The sequence below is a fragment of the Paramisgurnus dabryanus genome, chromosome 20 (assembly GCF_030506205.2).
Source record: "Paramisgurnus dabryanus chromosome 20, PD_genome_1.1, whole genome shotgun sequence".
Taxonomy (NCBI): Eukaryota; Metazoa; Chordata; class Actinopteri; order Cypriniformes; family Cobitidae; genus Paramisgurnus; species Paramisgurnus dabryanus.
In genome coordinates, this window is record NC_133356.1 from 31,251,007 (window position 1) to 31,274,084 (window position 23,078).

The 23,078-nt window shown below is 36.5% G+C and overlaps 1 protein-coding gene across 1 annotated transcript in view; it reads left to right on the forward strand.

Moving 5' to 3' along the window:
* csmd1a (CUB and Sushi multiple domains 1a) overlaps nt 1-23,078 on the forward strand; it is a 667,584-nt gene that overhangs the window by 607,666 nt on the left and 36,840 nt on the right. The window contains exons 49-55 of the mRNA XM_065250481.2: nt 1,422-1,610; nt 6,454-6,639; nt 10,607-10,801; nt 13,084-13,257; nt 14,085-14,258; nt 17,513-17,686; nt 21,229-21,417. Of these exons, the coding sequence (XP_065106553.1) occupies nt 1,422-1,610; nt 6,454-6,639; nt 10,607-10,801; nt 13,084-13,257; nt 14,085-14,258; nt 17,513-17,686; nt 21,229-21,417 (1,281 nt within the window). The remainder of the gene's footprint in view (nt 1-1,421; nt 1,611-6,453; nt 6,640-10,606; nt 10,802-13,083; nt 13,258-14,084; nt 14,259-17,512; nt 17,687-21,228; nt 21,418-23,078) is intronic.

The following is a 23,078-nucleotide window of genomic DNA, read 5'->3' on the forward strand; positions in this document are numbered from 1 at the left end:
TACAAGCATTTCCACCTTTTTTGTAGAATGACCCAATTGCAGTCCTATCTCCATTTTCTAAGCGTGCCTTGTTTTGTTAACTGTTGATTAAGGTTACCAGTACCAGCCTTATCGCTCGAACAACTTGATGGAAACGCACCGAATTGGCAGTTGTTTGTTTTTCTTTTTTTGCGAAATTTGAAAATATTTACTCCACATTTGGATGGAAGCACCACTTTTTAGTCTGTTCCTGTTAGCAGTGTCAGTATGGATTTCAATTGAGGATACACCAATATGTTGCCTTTTAATCTGCATCTGCACATTTTTCCCACTTCCGGACATTGGTTGATGCTTAAAAATAGCCGCTGAACAGAGCAGATTATATCATGGAAATCAAATGGGGCAGAAAAACGTATTAGATCTTATAATGTGTGATTGTTTTGAATTGGGTGACAATGACAACAGAATTCATGACAGAATAATTTAAAGTAAAAAGAAAAACGATCAGTATCTATCGGTATCGATAGATGTAATTCTAGGTAACCAAATTTTGTATTGTTGCATCTCTAATTTCAATTATGATATGTCAAGACAAGGGTAGTTGATGGGTACCTGCATATGATGTTGACATGAAACAATGTAATGACTGCAAAATGAGATAAAAATAACACTACAAAATATACTGTAGTTATAGTTTTATTTGAGTTAACTATTTCCCCGCCATTGATGAGTTACCTCGTCAATTAAAAGGAAACATTTGTATAAAAAACATCTTGCTGATGAGTTTTTATGATAATGTGTAATACCGCTCTTACCCAATTTATGAAAAAAACTGAAGCAAAAAATAATTTATTAATTTGACACTCTGTGTATGTTTTGATAATCGTTTTGAAACAAAATTCCTTCACAAGAATGCAAATATTTTTTTTTATTATTTATAAAAAACATCCCATATTTAAGTTTAAAACATATATATAGGATGAAACATTTTTTCTCCGTTTTGTTTGTTTGAAAGCAGACGGTCTGTTCTTTCATTTGAAATATTTATTTATTTTTAGAAGAAATTTTCCTTGAAGGCATTTAGTTAAACTTTTGTTAAAATCACAAAAATGCTGGCGGGCAACTTTTAAAAAAAAAAAAAAAGGCTGGTGGGGTATGAGTTAATTTCTTATATACACAGTAAAAAGAGTTAACACATCTTGGTTTTGCAATTTAACCTACTATTTTACATTTTAACCTGTGATAAGGTGACATAACTTATAAAAACAAATTGAAATGGTTTAACTTATATTTTTATGTTACTTTAACTTAATAAATTATGTTGATTTGACAAAAATGCTGCATTTTTTACAGTGTGGTCATGTGAGCTAAAAATTAGACACACCCCAACATATAAGACTCTCTATTTGGAATCTATAATAATGTTTTATTCTTGCCCACAGCTGCGTACTGTAGCATTAACAATCCACCCAAGAATGGAGGGATCGTCAACCGAGCGAGAGATCGTCCAGGCAGCAGACTCCAGTATTACTGCAACTCTGGCTACAGGCTGGTGGGTCACAGAAACGCTACGTGCAGACTCCATCCCAACGGCCTTTACCAGTGGGACAATCCTGCTCCACTTTGTCAAGGTAACTCAGACTCTTCAATGCCACTCATTGAGTCAGTTTCCTCATTTACATGCCTGGAAATGGCCTCGAACAGACAGCCCGCCTTTTGAGAATGACAGAACGTGTCATTTTGCGTTCCGCTCGAAAACACCTCCGCATGCCCCGACAAGAAGCCGCTTTTATTCCATTCAGCACTTCACTCGAGGAGTGTGCCGCGAGATCGCCAGTGTCCTTTTGTCTCAACGTCATAATGGGTGACTCTTCAGTCATGCTAAGACGGAAGCGTAATCGAATGTGTTTGATGTGTCGCGGGTCCTCTTAATTTCATTGTTCATGCTTTCCTCTGATCGTTTCTCTTTTATTGAGGCGCTAATTTTATCCTCCAGACTACGTGGAGCTCCGTCCGCCCTTTCTCTTCTGCTCCTCTTGTGTTTTCTGTTCTGGAGCGATGTCAGAGAAAACGCTCTCTCCTGGAGGTTCACAGCGCGTTCATTAGTGAGATGAGACGTCTGCGGATCAGGCGTGTACTTGCATAAAAATAGCGAGCGAGTGAACTGTATGTGAGGCTAATTGTTCCACCTGTTATGTTTGAGGGAGGTTATATGTGAAGATCTTAAGTAGTATTTTTAAAGATTGGAGAATTAAGCGCTTTTCCCTTATAACTTGTGTTTGGCAGAACTAAAAGCCAATTAAAATGTAGTAGCTCTATTCAGGTTCATCTCACAAAAGCATCTCTAGGCCACATTTTATTGCAAAATCAAAGTAATTAACCCTTTTATTATGTTTAGGGTCAAATTGAAAAAAAATTGAAATAAAAAATAGGCTTATTGAATTTTTAAACCTTGATATTTTTACTTTATGTACATTTAGTAAAATAATTCATAAAGGTGGTGGTCAAAACAATAGGTGATGTCTGGGGTCATTTTGACCCCAACTTGTTTTTTGGTGAAAAATCTAACTTAAAATACAGAATATTTTTCTCTTGCATTTTCCTATTTCCTGATGAACCCCTCTCATAATATTGCCAACTTAATGAAAATATATGGCTTATTGTCAAAAACTGGGCCTTTACTTTATTTTACTATTATATGACAGGGCCGGGTCTAGGGGAGCTGGGGGGGCATTGCCCCCCAGATTATCCCTCTGCCCCCAAAAAAACGTAGTCTCTTTAAACAACAAATATCTTTTGTTGGTAAACACCAGTTATCATGGCTTCCGCCCACTATTGTCTGATTAGCTTATTCAAACTTTGTAAACTTAGTAACTAAAAAAACACGCATCTTTGAAATATCAGAAACAATGCAATTTAGTATTACATAAACGTAATAACATAACATGTATTAAAATGAAACTTTTTGTATAGTAAAATATGCCCAAAATAGCCCCTTATCCTTTCTTAGACTCACTTCATACTGTATTTATTCATTCAAATACAACAGCCAATGACAAGCCTCCAGCAGCTTTTAAGGTTCTAAAATTAGAGTCTGGTTGTGGCATAATATATTGTAGATATAAATGATATAAGATGGTTATACAGTATTGTAACAGCTGAACATCGCGTGCAGTTTTAAAATTAAATTTTTGCGGTTTTGTCATCGTCATTTGTCAGCTCATTCAGCTCGCATTTGAGAAAAACTTCACACGCAAAAATCTACAGACTTTTAAGTTCAGCTGTCACTCTGCAAGGTCATCATAAACTAAAACGTTGTATTTTATAATGTTGTGTGTATTATAATATAATTTGCTGTGTTATGAACAAAGCAGTGTGATTTATCTTTGGTCTCATCACAACTTAGACTTACAGTATTTTAGGGCTTGTGCTTTTGTCTGGTGCTGTTATCGGCAAACCTTTGATGAATTTGTCATGCATGTCAAATTGCTTTCATGATGTTTCAATGTAGATTATTTAAAGCGTTGTGCTTTGTTGGGATATTTGAGGTTGCTGCTGCAGCATGATAGGGTCAAGAATGATTGAAAATATAGCTTATCACATATCACATTGAAAATGCATTTATTTTTAAATGAAGAAAATGTTTGAGAAGTGAAAATAAATTGCCTAACAAGTGTTTATTTAGAAGAAAGGCATATGTTGGGTAGGGGTCGGTATAGGGATGGCTTTAATTTATCTACAGGTATAAGTGAAATAATATATTAAATGCAGTGTACACATTAATAAAATATAGCTATATGTACAGCTTTGCATTCATAACACCTGCTTGCCTGATTTCATTAACTGTGACTAGGGATGGGCATGATTAATCGACGATCGATAATTGATCGTTAAGAATTTCGTCGATGAAGTTAATTTGTTATTGATTAATCGAATACTTTTTTATCTAATGCAGGTTGCGTTGCCTAGCATAGCATGTATCTTGAAGCAATTAAATGAATTTTACTGTGTGGCAGCAATTCAACATTTTACCACCAGGGTGCAATATTTGACACCGTACTCCGTTATCTGTGACCTTCTGTTTTGATTTCAAAAGAATAATTATGAAGAGGTCATGATTTTTTGGAACAAATGAGGTCTCTGTTTAAGAATGCGGCTCGCAGCTGCAGGTTCCGCTGCTTTAGAGCACCGAAAATTCAAGCGCATATATATTCCGTTTGTCTAACTAAATTTAGTTTAACTGTCTTCCACAAGTTGATCTTGTAATAAAGGTCTCATGGAGGAAAACATGCTTTATTTTTATTCAACATTTTTGAATTATAAAAGTTAAATAATTATTTTTTATTATAAAAATATTAATGATTAATCGATAGTCGATCGATAATTCTCCCGACAATCGACTAAAAAAATTTAATCGAATGCCCATCCCTAACTGTGACTTAATATGTAAAACTACATTAAGTGTAATCATTATAACATTATAAATCATTATAAATAATCGCATTTGCGGTGCATCTACATTTAAAATTTGAATGTCTAAAAGAACATATTATAAGACAGATGCAAAATAAAATTGGATTGAAACATCCATCATTTTAGTGTATGAATAATTTCTGTCGAGAAATGTCTGCCCACCCCAAAAACCCTGACTGCCCCCCAGTCCAGCAAGCCTAGTACCAGGCCTGTCATATGAGGATCAAATGTATTGTTCTTTTCGGGGTTTTATATATCTTTAATATATATTAATATAGTAATATCTTATGGTAACACAGCAGACACATATTTACAAACCTGCATCAAACAACATGGCTTATAAATTAAGTAAATGTAAATCTAAACACCTACCATAGTCAGCAAGAAAGTATATGATCTACATCTAACTATATATGTGTGTGTGTGTATGTATGTAAGTATATATTTATAATTCTCTTCATTAGTATACTTTGAGTTATATTCATATTATTTCCCCATGCCTTCTGAAATTAGACCAATTTAAGCAATGAATGAGCAATGAATATTAATTTGCAATAAACACATGCATTTGTATATTATGTTTTCAGTACCATAGAGAAAACTGTATTTGGTATTTAGTGTTTAAACATTTACATTTAAATTTGGGAGACACTTCATTTTTTTTAATGATTTTCAGTATACTGTAATAAAGTGCATATATATATATATATATATATATATATATACATATATATTTAAACCACTATTGTGCTATATAAAAAAACAAGGCTTTTTAAGCCACTGTTTCAATTTTTATGAGCTGAAAAAGTCTGAATGCAAACTAAGTTTGACTGCCACCCAGATGGCATGTATGTCCATGACCTTACCCAAGTATTGAATTGTTCTTACAGGAATGCCAGATAACATCGCCATACATTCAGAATCACACAAAGATTTTATTTAAGAAGTTTTATTACTCTTAATCACACAGAGTTAAATGACATCTTTCCGAAGACTAGAAGGACTTGTAGTACTAATATAATTTTACCATTGTATTGCACACAGAACAGCCCAGCCTGAACCCCATTTGCAGGGAAGGGCATCTAGAATGGGCGCTAATTAAGGCCAATAATTTTTTTAATTGATGGAGCAATCCATGCAGTCGACCATCAGGTCAAAAAAAGAATGACGAGGGCTCACGGTCTGATTCTTATTCAGCTTGTGATCAGTTGAACAAGAAACAGCTTTAATAAGTCCCATAGATTTTTTTCGGAAAGGTACAAACACCCTTCCGAACACCTGTTCTGTGTGCTTATTGTTTTTGAATTTTTTGGTTTTAAAGAGATTTCTTGTGAAACTTTAGGTTTTTGTTGATATTAAGAAAGATTATTATTTTATGGCTTAGGTTGGCTTTGGTATTGAAATTTGCTTGGACCTGTTTTGTTGATTTGAATGCGAGTTATCCCTCTTTTCATACATTCAAAAAACAGCTTCCCCAAGAATAGTTTCCTACACTCTTAGAAATAAAGGTACAAAAGCTGTCACTGGGACTGTACCCTTTTAAAAATTACAACTTTGCTTCTTAAAAAAGTATATTAGTACCTCAAAGACACAGATTTGTATCAAATGTATACCCTTTTCAAACGGTCATTTTTTACTGTAGTAAACAATAGATTTTAGCGGCAGAAGAGATGGGTGCCAGCTGTCACTAATTCTGGCCCTTAATGTATTATTTGTGTAATTTATTGTAGTATTTAATGTAGTTTGTAATTAATGTAGAATAATTATACCTGAGCAAAACCGCATTAGGTTATAGAAATCTGATGAATCTCATGGACCGAATCGTGAACGGTTCAGATGAAAGCTGAAGCAATTGACCATGCTGTTCAGTTTGAAGATGATAATTTATGGGTTGGGTTAAGTTTTCAATTTATTGCTCAGTACAGATCTCTAGCATGCAATACATTCTGATACAGCTTTCTCATTTATCTGCATTTTCTGTTATTTGTGTCTCATCGACAGCTGTGTCTTGCGGAGTGCCAGAGACTCCCGCCAACGGGTCTTTCCACGGCTTCCAATACACGGTGGGCAGCACCGTGCAGTTCCAGTGCGATGATGGGTACAGACCCGACGACGGCAGCCTGCTCATCGCCGTCTGCCTGGAAGATGGCACCTGGAGCAATGCGGCTCATCCTCCCCGCTGTTTACGTGAGTAAATCAAGTTCTCTGTTTCTATGCCAACAGCATGGTAAAATCTCCTGCCTCACTGAACCGCCACTCACAGTCGGTTCCTTTACCGCTCACCCCCCCTCGAGAGTAATGTAGAGCAGGTAATTGGCGAAATTAACTATAATGACTTGATTTTTTGTGGTTTGGCAACTCAAACAAGACAAATGGTTTGATGTGGCATGTCCACCTTCTGACCTGAATCACCATTAGCCCACAAAGCCGACCAAAGTGCCCGCAGCCAAATGACCGTGTATTATGCATTCAGAGGTCAAAGGAAGAGAGACGCTCATTAAGGCCGATGCTGCTATAGATAATGTCATTTAATGCTGTGATATCCCACGCCATCAACAGGAGGAGGAAAAGGCGAGCGATCTTATGTCATTATCTCAGGGTTATCTGTCTGAACGTGCGTCTGTCTCTGTCTGATTGTTTTACTTCTGTATGTCTGTCTCTTTATAATCAATACATTACTGGTCAAATGAGGACAGTCAGTTTAGTATGTTAATTTAATGTGATTAACTCTTTCCCCGCCATTGACAAGTTATATTGTTACCCAATTTATGAAAAAACTGAAGCCAAAACAATTTTAAACTCTGTGCATGTTTTGATAATTGTTCTGAATCTGATCTCCAGCAAAATTCCTTTACAAAAATGCAATTATTTGAGCTTTTTGCTACAATTTCTTTTGTATTTAAGACTTTATAAGCAGAGAAAAAATATAGTTAGGATGAAACGTTTTTTTTTTCCCGTTTTGTTTGTTTGAAAGCAGATGGCCTGTTCTTTCATTTGATATATTTGTATGTTTATATATTTTTAAAAGAACATTTTCCTGGAAGGCATTGTGAAATGTTGAAAAAATGAAAAAATGCTGGTGAGCAACTTTAAAAAAAATGGCTGGTGGGGAATGAGTTAATCATAAAGGAAAAAATATCAACAATGTGGTAAAAAAATCCCGTTTTTATTGTTGTTTATATGTCTATGTGGTGTTTTTAATATGCTTTAAGACAAACCACGTGCAGAATTATCATACGACATCATAAAATATTTGTCTAAAAATCGCGGTTCGAAATCGAAATCGTCCCAGTTTCCTACATCACAAAATGTAACCTATCAAGTCAACACAGTTATGTACGGATGCCACATAGACTTGTAGACTGTGCTGAAACAATTGCAGCACTGCTGTCTCATGTCTGAAACTGCTGAACGCAGCATCTATGTACATATATATCTATGGTCCGAACTGGTGAGATTGAGTGGAGGCGGGGAGTAATTTGCATATTCATATATATATATATATATATATATATATATATAAAAGACAAAGCTGGCAATTCTGGCAATACTTTCGTTCTTTTAATAATTTCTATATTTTATTTGATTTATAAATCACTTTGGGTTATCTGATTTAACTATTTGGCTTGTGTTTCGTTTCCGTGCATTTGAGGCATTTTGCACATTTGTTCTGCACTTAGTTACTTCTGACCTTATTTTATTAAAAAAAATTGTATTTATTATAAATGTAAATTTTGATCTAAAAAAGTCTGTACATTTTGGATTGCTTTTCGTTGTATCGATGTTGCGCTGTTGCATACTGGCCATGCTTGCGCATGCAATTTAGCCGAACGGGCTAGGTGCTCTGCATCTCATAGTTCATCATCAAACTAAACTTTAAAAAACGGATGTTTTTCGACGGGTATAAGTTTTAAAATGTATTTAAAACAGAGTGGTTATCTTGACAAAAGTTAAACTACAAAACAGGTAAGCCGTTTTTTTTATTTCGGTGATGAAACGGAAACTAGTATCTGCACCGAACCTATATTTATGCCTGACACGACTGTCTTTCTTGTGATTTTAATATTATGGTTGGTGTTCACTTTCAAATGATAGAAAAGAGATTCCTGAAATAAATAATATCATCCGGTCTTTCTGTATCTAAAGTGAATAGAGAGATGATCAAAGTCAAAGCAAGCAAGCAGGTATTTCTGTGCTAAATAATAACGCGTAGTGTCTATATAATCATTAATTTCATTTTTTTTCTTGTTATAAATTAACGTTTAATGAATTTTATAGAAAGCTTAGTTTTTATCATTCACAGTAACAATCACAAATTATTTGTCATTTCTCATTTGTCTTTTTTTTGTCATGACGGCTTTGACGCGCTAAATCTCCAAATTAAATAAAAACACTGAATTGTAGCTGGGGTTTCCAAGGCAGGATCATCTTTGTTTTTTTTTAGGTTTAGTTAAAAAAAAATTTTTGTGTAATGTTTTGTAGATCGAGGCTTTAAAATGTTATAATTAAACAAATGTTGCCTTACATTTTACCTTAAAAAATATATATATAAATGCATAGTCAGTTTTGTCTTCCTTCATCACTTGAAAGACAGTTTTGGTCCCTTTATCAAAAAGTTGTTTCAGTGTGCTGCTTGTGAAAGAAAATAAAAGTTACCAATTTGTACCTGGTCTGGCCCCCTCCCAACCCATGCACACAAACATAGATGATTCGACTACAGGTCGACTATGGAAAGATTCGACGATTCTGATTCGAATATGTAAATACTTAGTCGAGGACACCCCTAATGAATAAATAAATATATATATACATATAGTCCGAGCTGGTTCAATTAAGTAGAGGCGGAGTCTAATTTACATATGGTTCCATGTGTACTAATTAAGCCAAGTGTAGAGTTACATTTAAGCTATTTTAAAGTATAAAGAAATTATTATTATAGAAAAAACTTTCAGATATACCGTTTTGATCGTCAAACATGAGTTTTAAGAGATTAAATAATCGACTGCAGGTGGACTTAAAAAAGTGCCCCTGACTTATACAGTATGTAAATGTCAAATAGAAAGTATCAGCAGAGCTAATCTTAAAGAAAGTATTATTTGGGTTTTTAAACGCCTCTTTAAACATATTTAAACTTTCAGAAGAGGATTTTTTCTAATCTTGACAAACGTTCATTTTCGAGTGTAGTGTTATGAGACCCCAGACCATCAACAGTAGGGAGAAAGTGGAGAAGGCATCTGACCTGCCACACAGCTTTATGTCAAGGTGCTCTTTTATTTCAGAGCTCTGAGATGACAGTGTGGCATTCACAGCGTCTCAGACGAGCAGCACCCCAGCTGGATCTCCTGTATATAATTAGCTCAACAAGCACAGGCCGAGAGGTTTGAATTCTTTGTCATGTAGAACATGGAGTGCAATAATGATGTATGTGCAATAAAGGCAGGGGAGAGGATGCTTAAGATCCTGTTCAATATACATGACCTGCATTTTTTCCTCAAACTTTGATGTACCCACAGCAATTTACGCTAGCACTACGTTGTTCAATCAAAAGACCATCTGTTCAATGCGCGCACAATATTACTACTATGAAACTGTCTGTTTCCACTTTAGTTTGCAACAATATCCATATAAACATATTATTCAAGACCTAAACCATATTGATAACACTCTAGATTATGAGCCAAAATAAACAACAACAAAAATAATTCTTGACTTATATTGAGTTTAACTCTGTGGTATTGATGTTTTGTTTGAACTAAATTGGGTAAGCAGAGTTTGCATTGAAATTGTATTTACTGGATGTTTAAAAGGAAAACATTTCAAATGCTATCCATCTTTTTTAGAAAAAATAAAATAAAACTGCCACTATTAAGAAACAAACAAATCAAAATGGCATTAAATGCATCCTTTTCTCGGTGTAAGATTTATTTTTGGTAAAATGTCTCATTTAAATATTAGGCATTTTAGCATAAGCTTCTAGATCATCAGACTAAAAGGTTTTTATATAATGCAAAACCCATATCTCTTAAGGGTTTCCAGACAACTGACTGGCACCGTACACATCTCCTATCATTCCTGTAAGCTGCAGTTATTTTAGTTTCAGGAGCCTCAGGATTACTGTCTTCTATTAATGCATCCTTTGCTTTGTTTCCTGCAGCGGTGCAGTGCCCAAACATTGAGAGCATGCTCTCTGAACACATGGTTTGGCGTCTCATATCTGGCCTGCTGAATGAGTTCGGTGCACGAATTATGCTGAGCTGCTCCCCCGGCTACTATCTAGGGGGCAGGAGGACCATCAAGTGCTTAGCTAATGCAACCTGGGAAGGGTTGGAGGAGAAATCCACATGCAAGAGTAAGAAGCATCTTATACACAGTTGTTTCAAAATGAAACTTTAAATAAGATTTGAGATATACAGTGAATTATGCCTACATTGAATTCTGTTTCACACACAAATGCTTTTTGCCTAATATGTACATGGCTTTACTCGATGTGAATAAGCAAATGGAAATTAACTAGAGAGACTTTAAGAAGACCCCACAAAAATGCCCAAAACGGGGGGATGTGAATAATCACAGTGTTAATTACTAAACTGCATTAACTGTGAGCTAATGAAAACAAATTCATTAGGGCAGCTAAAGTGTCTAAAATCTGTCCCCCTTCTAAACCGCATCCATTTATTTCTCCTCTGATCCAAATGTAATCCTCTGGATTTAGCGTGTACGCTCAAGACCGCTTAGTCACTTCTGATCGCTGCCTGGTTTTCACCGTAGGGATGGGCTGAGTAAACACTATCATTGTGATTAAGTCTTTGGTGAAAAATGCTTCGTCTAATTTGAGGTCAGAAAGCAAATGAAAATTCATTTATGATGTGTTTATAAACTACGTCGCCTCGCTGTGACTTGATGTTTGATTGGTCAATAATTGTTGAACAGATGCACGCAGCTGCTTCTTAATAAATCACGAAAACAAATGTGTGTATTAGAAGAGTGTCAGAAATGAACGTTTGCAGCAATATTTGCCCTCTGGATTTCCAACCATGGGAAAATATACTAACGGCATCATTATGCAAATGTATTAAGTGCTTAGTTCCAGTACTTGATTCTGATTGGTCAACAGCAGTGTTTTATTTAAGATTAAACATAGCAATGATCGCTGCACCCAACGATTTTATCTTTCACGGCCATGTAAACATATGTGAAGCATTCTGTTGCAGAAGGAAGGCTTTTAGTGAATTTACTTCATGAAAGTTGTGCCGATACATATGTTTTGCTTTAATATTTGTTTTGTGTGATAAACTCGAGGCTAATGCTGTATTGTAAATAACTCACGGCTGAAGGGGTTGCATTGACTTATTATTCACAATATAACACAGTCCCTTGCACTTTATGGCTTACATAATTCTAATTAATCAATCAAAAAATGTACTATGTATATATCCAACTAGTATTGTTTATATAAATAGCTGTTATAGGTGTTATATAGCACTTTAAGTGGTTCCCTTATAATTATGAGCCAGGAAATCACTTTTTTTTAAAGTACATAATCGAATTTTAAAGGATAACACCACCATTTTTCGATATTTTACTATGTTCTTACCTCAACTTAGACAAATTAATACATCTCTATCTTTTTTCAATGCATGCTCTTCATCTTTGTACAGTGCGTCGTGACTGTGTTAGCATTTAGCCTAGCCCCATTCATTCCTTAGGATCCAAACAGGAATGAATTTAGAAGCCATCAAACACTTCCATGTTTTCCCTATTTAAAGACTGTTACATGAGTAGTTACACGAGTAAGTATGGTGGCACAAAACAAAACTTAAGTGGCTAAAAAAAGAGAACTATATTGTATGGCGGAAGAGCACTTAGTTTGCAGCACTTCGACCTCTGTGCGCAGTAACATCATCACTCCTGACTACTCCCCCTCTCAATATTACTGCAGCTGAGATCGCAGTATTACTTCATTTAAGTTGAGGTACGAACATATAAAAAACGATGGTGTTTTCCTTCCACATTCAGCTCTTGTGCATGGATTATGGTCAAAATAAATGTTTTGTAGAAATGTATTGCATTTGTACCAGCTATTATGGCAACCCCTAACTGCACAAATTATGCCGATCTTCCTGGATTTCATAATAAACATTAACAAAAAGCCACTCAAAACGGCACATTCGTGTCCCTCGCAGTACGACTACCATTAGCTTTAGTGGCTCACAGGAAGTCTTACAAAAAGGATCTCACATTTACGTCAAACATAAGGTGGACACTTTTCACAAAAATTATTTCAAAAAAACTAAACATATATTTCCTGTTTCTATTTCGTGTCATTTAATAATTTTGGTGGCGTTACTTTTAATTTCAATGTATAATAAAGTAATAACGCAGTATAATTGGATGTGTCTCTCAACCTTTAACGGTAGTGTATCTGTCCTACCATTAACAGGAACACCATTATATCAATGCGTCTGTGTTGATTTTTTTGTCACGTCCTCTTTGCTTCCTCTCATTGCCTGGTAGCTAGCAGTGCCTGTGAATAAGCCTGGGATATTGTGTCGGATGTCATCAAAATGACCTTTTTTTAATAAAGAATGACCCTGTGCATTAAAGATATCGGATTGACTGTGTTTCCTCTAGTCATTTCCTGTGGCGAGCTTCCATCCCCACCTAATGGCAAAAAGATGGGCACCCTGACTACCTTCGGCGCCACAGCCATCTTTATGTGTAACACGGGGTACACATTAGTGGGCTCACACGTGAGGGAGTGTCAGGCCAACGGTCTCTGGAGTGGAGTCGAGACCAAATGTCTGGGTACGTAGCGTCTTTCGGGATTATATGCTTTATTGATTATAGAGATATTAATGTGCATAGATAAGCGACAAGCTTATCTTGGTTTAGATAATAGGGCGGTTTGTCGGACGGAAATTTGTTTTACAGCATTGCATTATCCCTGTATAGATCAATCGTACTTATATACAGCAATGTTCCAGGAACTACATCGCATGCTTTTTCCTGGAAAAACACTTCTGTCAAATAATCACAGCTATAACAACCCTTATTTGGGCGTCAGGTGCACTTACAGCAAAGTTGTATTCAGATAAAAAATAAAGGTTCAGAATAGTTTCGCACTGCGTGCAAACATTTGTAGATAAGAAGTAAACCATGTGTAAAATGTGATCCAGTCAGCCTGGATCCAGTCAGCTTGCTTCACTTGTTTTTTTGTGTGTTTTTATTCCTTAATTTATTTTTCATTTCCTAGTTTATTTGAGCTATTATTGCTATTTGTAATTAATCAGATTAATCATAAAAAGAGATGCAATTAATCTGATAATCGACTGACAGCTCTAATAATAATGTTAAAACTTTTCTAGATGTAATTAATGGCTCCTTTACAGTAGCGTCGCAGAGGAAGGCAGGCATGGAAAGCTGAATATGCCACCCTGTGACCCTTTAGACATATCACCTGCTGCTTGACCAAACTGCACGGAGGGCATTTCATCAAAATGTCAAGCAGTGACTAGTGGAGCTGTCTGAAAATAGCACTCAAGATTCTGTGATTCATGCCCCCTAAATCCCCCATAGGATAAAATTGTGTGGCTATTTAGTAATGGATGTTTCATTGAAATTCTGTTTTTCAGCTGGTCACTGCGATTCTCCTGATCCGATTGTTAACGGCCACATCAGCGGTGATGGGTCCAGTTACAGAGACACGGTTGTTTATCAGTGCAACCTGGGCTTTCGACTCATAGGGACGTCAGTTCGAATCTGCCAGCAAGACCACAGGTGGTCTGGGCAAGCCCCAGTGTGTGTTCGTGAGTGACCTTTTACCTTCTTTTTTTATGATATTGACAGTTTGTTTAATGTAACTCCAGGGCAGAAATGCATTTGGCTGCATAAAGATTAGTCCATTAGTCCAAAAAAATCCAAATAATTTACTTACCACCATGTCATCCAAAATGTTAATGTCTTTCTTTGTTCAGTCGAGAAGAAATTATGTTTTTTGAGGAAAACATTCCAGGATTTTTATCATTTTAAAGGACTTTAATAGAGCCCAACACTTAATACTTAAAAAAAATTTTCAAAGGAGTTTCAAAGGACTCTAAACGATCCCAAACGAGGCATAAGGGTCTTATCTAGCGAAAAGATTGTCATTTTTGACAAGAAAAATAAAAAAATGTGCACTTTTAAACCACAACTTCTTGTCTATCTCCGGTCCTGAAAGCGCCAGCGTGACCTCACGCAATACATCATTACATCAAGAGGTCACAGAGGACGAACGTGAAACTACGCCCCAGTGTTTACAAGTGTGGAGAAAGAGGACCGGTCCTACGTTGTTGTATGTCAACTGATACTAATTAATGTCTTTGTGTCAGTTTATTGTTTACAATGGTCCGCAAATGTGCGTTTCATATATGTAACACGTGACCTCTCTACGTCATTACGCATTAACGTGAGGTCACGCTGGCGCTTTCAGGACCGGATGATGGGATATTTTGCAGTTTCAAAAAACAATTGCGCCACTGACCAGAAAAAAAAAGTTTAAAGTCAGTGGCGCGTTGTTCATTATGCTATTTTAAGGGCACATGCTTGACCATAATGTATAGTGTGCACAACGCGCACACACTTTGCTTATCTAATCTACACAGATGCAACAGTTATTTTTGCAAATCATAAATTGTTACAATAAAAAATATTAACACATGAGATAAGGGAAATCATAGTGGTGAGCATTGTGGTGATAGTTTTTATTTATTGTGTGGCTGCGTTAAAAAATTATCATGCAAATAACAATTAAAATATTTTCATAAGTTTGTTGTGTGGCTGTATTACGTTTATTTTATGTAAATAATAATTAAAATGTTTTCATAAGAAACCTTAATGTATATGAACTTGATTTGTAAGTGTTCTTTGGGGTTGGACCTTGCTTGCGTTTCTTGGGTCCGATTTCAAAGCCCCCAAACCCTTTCAGCGGTGAGGGTGGACGCAGCGATGTCCTCTGCTGGCGTCTGTGTAGAGGCAGATCCACCTCCCGTTACACGGCGTGCCCGATTTATGCTGGCAAGCTTGGGATTCCCCCGTCTCCTGACATCATTGTATGCTTGGCGCAACGATATGCCAGCTGATGAGACTGTGGCTATTTCCTCTCACACCTGTTTAATCTACGCTGATTTGGGCGGGTTTCTCCCATCCCCATACAAAACGACTTCTTTGTCTTTGACTGCTCTAACAAGAACGTGGGTCTCCTCGGCTGTGAACCGCTCCTGGCGTACGCCTGGTAAATCCGTCATAATAATAGCAACCCGCCATGGAACTTGCGCCCTTGCGTTTAAAGGGAATGTTGGATAGCGTTCTGATTGGTTTATTTGACGTTACGCCCAAACCACACCTATGAATAATGAACCTACTTCAGACCAACCCCTTATTGATTTGCGCCCGGCGCCAGAGTTATTTCTCACGCCGGGAAAATAGCAACAGCGCCCAAGATCCGCCAACAAAGTCACTTGCGCATTGCGCTTCGCACTTGCGTTTCAGATCGTTAAAATAGGGCCCCTTGAGTTAACTGTTAAGTGTTGGGCTCCATTAAAGTCCATTAAAATGATAAAAAGTCCTGGAATGTTTTCCTCAAAAAACATAATTTCTTCTCGACTGAACAAAGAAAGACATCAACATTTTGGATGACATGGTGGTAAGTAAATTATCTGGATTTTTTTTTTTTAAGAAAATTGACTAATTCTTTAAGAGTGTCCACACATACAAAAGCAAATGTTTTTACAGAACAAATTACACATTTATAGGCTATTTTTGTCAGGTTACTTTTAAATTGACATACAGCAAAATCAATAGGCTACTATTCCAATGACCACAGTGATAGTAACCGAGTAAGCAATAGCCGTCATTTAACTTTCTAGGTTAACTGTAGACCCGATAGAGTCCAAAATAAATTTGATTTTGTTATTATAAAATAACTTGAGAGATGTATGATATCCCTGCAAGTCAAAAGTGATAACAATGTGTTTGGTTTCATTTATTTATAAATTTTATGTCATGTTTTTCTTTCATTTATTTATGGTTAGATGTCTATTAAATGTTTCACAGCCTAAATTTTTGCCTTGTTTTAGCCTAGACGTCAATGCTTTACATCAGCCTAAAAGTGCTTGGAAACAGCTATTTGACCTTGACCTTCTTTTTTCTTTTAAAAATTTTCACTTTTATTTTTCAGTTTGTTTTGTTGTTGTGGCTTGTGCTTTTGTGACGTGAGGCCAAAGGTTTGGTACATCATGCAAGTTACATTGCTACGTAGGCCTACGTATTGTAACCTTTTCAAAGAACCTAATACAATATGAAAATATATATATTCAGAAATATTTTAGGCTTTATTAAATTGCATGAACACACATGTTTATTATTTTGTTCTGAATGACCCGCCCTGCAAATAAAGTGACAATTTCTTTACCCACCCCAACCCGACCTGCAGATTATGAGATGACCCACGCATCACTAATAAACATAGATTATATATATGTGCCTGTACATCTGTAATGGATTTTCCACATCTCCAGGATCTTTAACCCATTATTAGATGTTATGGTCCAGCACACCTGTTAAAGGCGGGGTGCATGATCTCTGAAAGCCAATGTTGACATTTGAAAACACCTAAACAAACACGCCCCTAAACCAATAGAATCTGGACCTTCTTTTGACACACATACGCAACCCAGGCAACGATGTTGGTTAGTAGACACGCCCCTTACTGCTGATTGGCTACAAGGGTGTTTTGGTAGTCGGCCCGACTCCCTTTTCCAAAGCCTTTTTCAAAAAAATCATGCACCCCGCCTTTAACCTAAATGATATAAGCACTATAGGATAGATGCCTCTACATGTCTTTGACAACCACAAACTTTATAAATACATTTTTGCATAACTTTTTAAACCTAAAAAAGTTCTTTCTTCAAAATGTTTTGCATAAAACATGTTTTCTTTCATTAAAATGAATGCCATTTGGAATTGTGTTACACATTGTAAAAACATTTATACAATTGATTGACAGTTTCCTGTTGTCCAACAGCCATAACCTGTGGGCACCCTGGAAACCCTGCAAATGGTCGAACCAATGGCAGTGAGTTTAATCTGAACGACGTGGTCAACTTCACCTGCAGCACGGGCTATTTGTTGCATGGTGCACCCAGAGCTCAGTGTCGCATAAACGGGCAGTGGAGCAACCCCCTTCCTGTGTGCAAGGGTACGAAAATTCCAATAAAACTCCAATAAATTGAAATGTGCGTATGTTGAATGCTTTCACTGAAATGGCAGCCCGTCCCAGATTTTTGTTTAGATCTTAACTGAGACAAGGTCTTGAACGTTGTCTTGTTATGTGAGAAGCTTCTTAGTAAAGCTGTTTAACACCCACAGCTCACGGGCTTAGCATTAACAGAGCGAAACCGAAATCTGTGCTCAGCAGTCTGACTCAGCCTTTGAATGACAAGAAGCGATGTGCAAATAATTCTCTTGATGTCGCTTCCCAAATTGACGTGTCAATTTGAAAGTCAAATGGGTCCGCAGCAACCCTCGTGACACTGCGAGATGCATTCTGACATTATGCAGGAGTAACCGTGCACATCGATTAATTAATCTGCACTGGAAGTTGTTGATGGTGGCCAAGTGAAATTGAATTGTGACTGAAAATGGATCCAGGACAAAACATCTAAGATCTGGACAAATCCTCACTGCCCAAGGTCGAGCCGAGGGAGGGGCACTCAGTAGAGGAAGAATGGTTGATGTGCCTTTTAAATCAGCTCCAGTTATCATCGACTGACAACTTATTTCTTATAAACAGAATATTTTTCTAACTTTAAATAATGCTAATTTTAATATAATTGATTGGCCAGTCGCAACTTTCCAAGATAAAACCTGTAATTAATAACACATGGTAACCCAGATGCTGCAAATCATTTTGACAGGTACAGTTTAATATTACATAAAAATGTAATATAAATATGTCTTTTAACTCTTTCCTTGCCAGCGTTTTTTAATAAGAGTTGCTAGCCAGCAACTAATTTTTTAAAGATTTTTACAAAAGTTTAATGCCTTGAAGAAAATGTTCCTCTTTAAATATATAAACATACAATATATTAAATGAAAGAAAAGACCCTCTGCTTTTAAACAAAAGAGTTTCATCCTATCTTCAATTGTTCTCTTTTTATCACCTCTCAAATATGGGTACACTGGAAAAAAATGATTCATTCAATTTACTCATTTTTTTTTTTAAGATAAGTGATTGCAATCAATTTATTTAAGCTACATTTAAACAAAAGTGTTCTGTTTTGTTTTTCTATTTTTTTGTTTAAATTAAGCTTAAATAAATTGATTGTGACCACTCACCTTAACAAAAAATATTAAATTGAATGAATATTTTTTTCAGTGTAGGTTTCTTCAAAAATAACAAATTTTGAACAAAAAGCTGAGATGATTGTGTTTTTGTAAAGGACTTTTATTAGAGATCAGATTCAGAGTGATTATTAAAAAATACACAAAGTATTTATTGCTTTTATTTTTCTGTGATAACAACCTGCTGCCTATACATTATCCCTTACTTATTATATATATATATATATAGAAGATCACTTTTTAGCTGAATGGTTCCAAAAGGAATCTTTAACATCTGAAGAACCTTTCTGTTTCATAAAAAATCAGATTATAAGAAATTGTTCTTCTAAGAACTTTTGACCAAATGGTTCTTTGAGGAATCAAAAATGGTTCTTCTACGGCATTGCTCCGAAGAACCTATTAAACGACCCCCCCCCCCCCCCCCCGTTTTTTAATATTTTACTGTGTTAGCCTAGCCCCATTCATTCCTTAGGATCCAAACAGGGATGGATTTAGAAGCCACGAAACAGTTACATGTTTTCCCTATTTAAAGACTGTTATGAGTAGCTACTTGTAAGAATGGTGGCACAAATTAAAATGCGGAATTTTTTTAAGCAGATAAAAAATGAGAACTATATTGTATGGCGGAAGAGCACTTAGTTTGGATCCCCTATTTGGATCCTAAGGAATGAATGGGGCTAGGCTAAATGCTAACACATTCACGCCACGCTGTACAAAGATTAAGTGCATGCATTAAAAAAAAAAAAGATAGGTATGCATTAATAATAAAATAGAAATATAGTAAAATATTGAAAAACTGTGTTTTTTACTTTAAAGGGACACTCCACTTTTTGGAAAATATGCTCATTTTCGTGCTCCCCTAGAGGTAAACATTTGATTCTTACTGTTTTGAAATCCATTCAGCTGAACTCCGGGTCTGGCGCTAGCACTTTTAGCATAGCTTAGCACAATCCATTGAATCTGATTAGACCATTAGCATCGCGCTAAAAATAACGTTTCGATTCTTCTGACAATTAAAAATTGCGATTTTCTAGGCAGATATGGCTAGGTCTATACTCTCATTCTGTCATATTAATCAAGGAATTTGCTGCCATACCACGACTGCCGGCCGCGCAATAATTTTACGTAGTGCCCGAAAATAGTCCTCTGCTATTGACAGTTACTAAGGGGACTATTTTCGGCTACTGCGTAATATTATTGCATCGCCTGCAGTCATGTTACGGCAGCAAAGTCCTTAATTATTACGCCAGAATGAGAGTATAGTTCCTAGACATATCTGCTAGAAAGTAGCAACTTTTAATTTTCCATCGGTCTTAGTACACGATGTAACTACAGAGTCAAGTTTTTTAAATAGGAATATATAGGAATAGGAATAGAAATATTAAAACTCTTTGGTTACTTTTAAGCGTGATGCTAATGGTCTAATCAGATTCAATGGATTGTGCTAAGCTATGCTAAAAGTTGTAGCGCCAGACCCCGGAGATCAGCTGAATGGATTCCAAAACAGTAAGAATCAAATATTTAACTCTAGGGAAGCTGGAAAATGAGCATATTTTCAAAAAAAGTGGAGTGTCCCTTTAAGCACCTTTATTTTTAATAGTAGGTATTATATTGTCATAAAAAAGTTAGCCTAGTTGTTTCAGACAATAGTTTGTAAAGAAAGTATCATCACAAGCGATTGTTAATTGTTTTCACACGTTTAAACATGTCGCCATTTTGGCCTTATTCTCATGGATCTCGATGTCCCTCTGCTAAGATGTGTATTTCCAACAGGCCTCCAGATCAAATAATAATGCCTCACAAAGAAAAACAACACATCAATAACAGGTGCCAATTATCAACTTTTTAGCTGCTTTTCCACCCACTTCCTTCCCAGGGGGCTTAATTGAGTGCCGAAACATTGACAGCTGCCACCCCGGCAAAGCAGCCTGGTTTGTTTCCTCTGGACACCGTCTCAAGTGCAATCTTTTTTTAACCGAAGGGCAGCAACTGAATTTGTAACCGCGAGGCCAGAAACAGCATGTGCCAGGTTCAAAAAAATGTAACATGACCTCATGTCTGGAAACCTGTCAAGATAGTGTAAAATCTTCTACCTGTGTACAGAAATATCCTACGTGTTAATGTCAAGTTGGCGACGGAAATACATGCAGGATGTGTTTCAGGTACACAGGAGAACAAATAACCCTCCATTGTTGAGAAAGTGTGAGAAAAGCAGTGCAATATACAGTATCACAGTGCGCATCTTCAGAAAGAAAGTGAGCATTGCGGGTCAGACTTGATTGAAATTGCTTTAGAAGCTGAAGCAGCGATTCGACTGTTCAGCCTCTCCATTGATTTCTGTCTTCACTTTTGCTCGGCCTGTCAGACATTAAGCATCTGGCTGTTTTTATCTCGCAGTGGTAAACTGCTCTGATCCAGGCTTTGTGGAGAATGCCATTCGTCACTCTCAACAGCGCAACCCCGAGAGCTTCAACTACAGAAACACCGTGATGTATCACTGCAAGAGAGGCTTCTATCTCCTCGGCTCATCCGTCCTCACCTGCCGGTCAAATGGTTTCTGGGACAGATCGCTTCCTAAGTGCCTTTGTGAGTGATGCTCTGCTGTTTACTCCAATATGCACACATTTCGAGATTGAGATGATGTTGATTTCTCCTTTGATTTTTTTTAAGTAGTACTTTACCAAAAACTGCAAATTCAGTCCTTGTCATCTGCTGTTCTTTTTTTCTATGAAACACAAAAGTGAAAGTCATTTCACTGCTCTTTCAGGGGCTGTCAATTTTCCGAAAGTATCTAAAAGCACAGTACTTTATACAACTTGTGCATTAAAGTCTACTAATGTCTTCCAAATCTGCTACGGACGGTGGGTACAGAAAGTATTAAGACCCCTTACAAATTTCACTCTTTGTTTCATTACAGTCATTTGCTAGAATCAAAAAAGTTCATTTTATTTCTCATTAAAGGGATAGTTGGGCCAAAAATGATATTAAACCCATGATTTACTCACCCCCCAAGCTGTCCGAGTTGCATATGTCCATCGGTTTTCAGACAAACACATTTTCGGATATTTTAGAAAATGTTTTAGATCTTTCAGTTGATTAAATGTGAAGTTACGTCCAAAAGTGCGTCCATCCTTCACAAAATAAATCCAAACGGCTCCAGGATGATAAACAAAGGTCTTCTGAGGGTAATCCGCGCGGTGTTGTTGTAGAAATATCCATATTTAAAACTTTATTAACGAAAATAAATACCTTCCGGTAGCGCCGCCATCTTAGACTCCTCTGTATTCAGGAGAGAGTATTAGCGTAGTGTACGCACTTTTCTTAGTGACGTATGATAAATTCGGAGGGCGGGGGCACAGAGCAGCAGCAGAGTAGCCTCCGTAGGCTGCGTAAGCTCTCATCCTGAATGCGGACGTGACTAAGATGGCGGCGCTACCGGAAGGTATTTATTTACATTAATAAAGTTTTAAATATGGATATTTCTACAACAACACCGCACGGATTACCCTCAGAAGACCTTTGTTTATCATCCTTGGATTTATTTTGTGAAGGATTGACGTACTTTTTTTGGACTTGAAGGTCGTGGACCCCGTAACATTACATTTAATCAACTGAAAGATCTAAAACATTTTCTAAAATATCCGAAAATGTGTTTGTCTGAAAAACGATGGACATATGCAACTCGAACAGCTTGGGGGTGAGTAAATCATGGGTTTAATATCATTTTTGGCCCAACTATCCCTTTAATGTACACTCAGCAACCCATCTTGACAGAAAAAAGACATATAGAAATTTTTGCAAATGTATTAAAAAAGAAAAATTTAAATATCACATGGTCATAATTATTCACACCCTTTGCTGTGACACTCGTATTTAACTCACATGCTGTCCATTTCTTCTGATCTTCCTTGAGATGGTTCTACTCCTTCATTGAAGTGTTTAATTAAACTGATTGGACTTGATTAGGAAAGGCACACACCTGTCTATATAAGACCTTACAGCTCACAGTGCATGTCAGAGCAAATGAGAATCATGAGGTTGAAGGAGGCTGTTTTTTCTGTCAAGATGGACTGCTGAGTGTACATTAATGAGAAATAAAATGAACTTTTTTGATTATGGCAAATGGCTGCAATGTAACAAAGAGTGAAAAATTTAAAGGGGTCTGAAAATTCTTCTGCATATTACTCTCTTAAGGCAGTGGTTCTCAATTCCAGTCCTCGGGACCCCCCTCCCAGAATCTTTTAGAT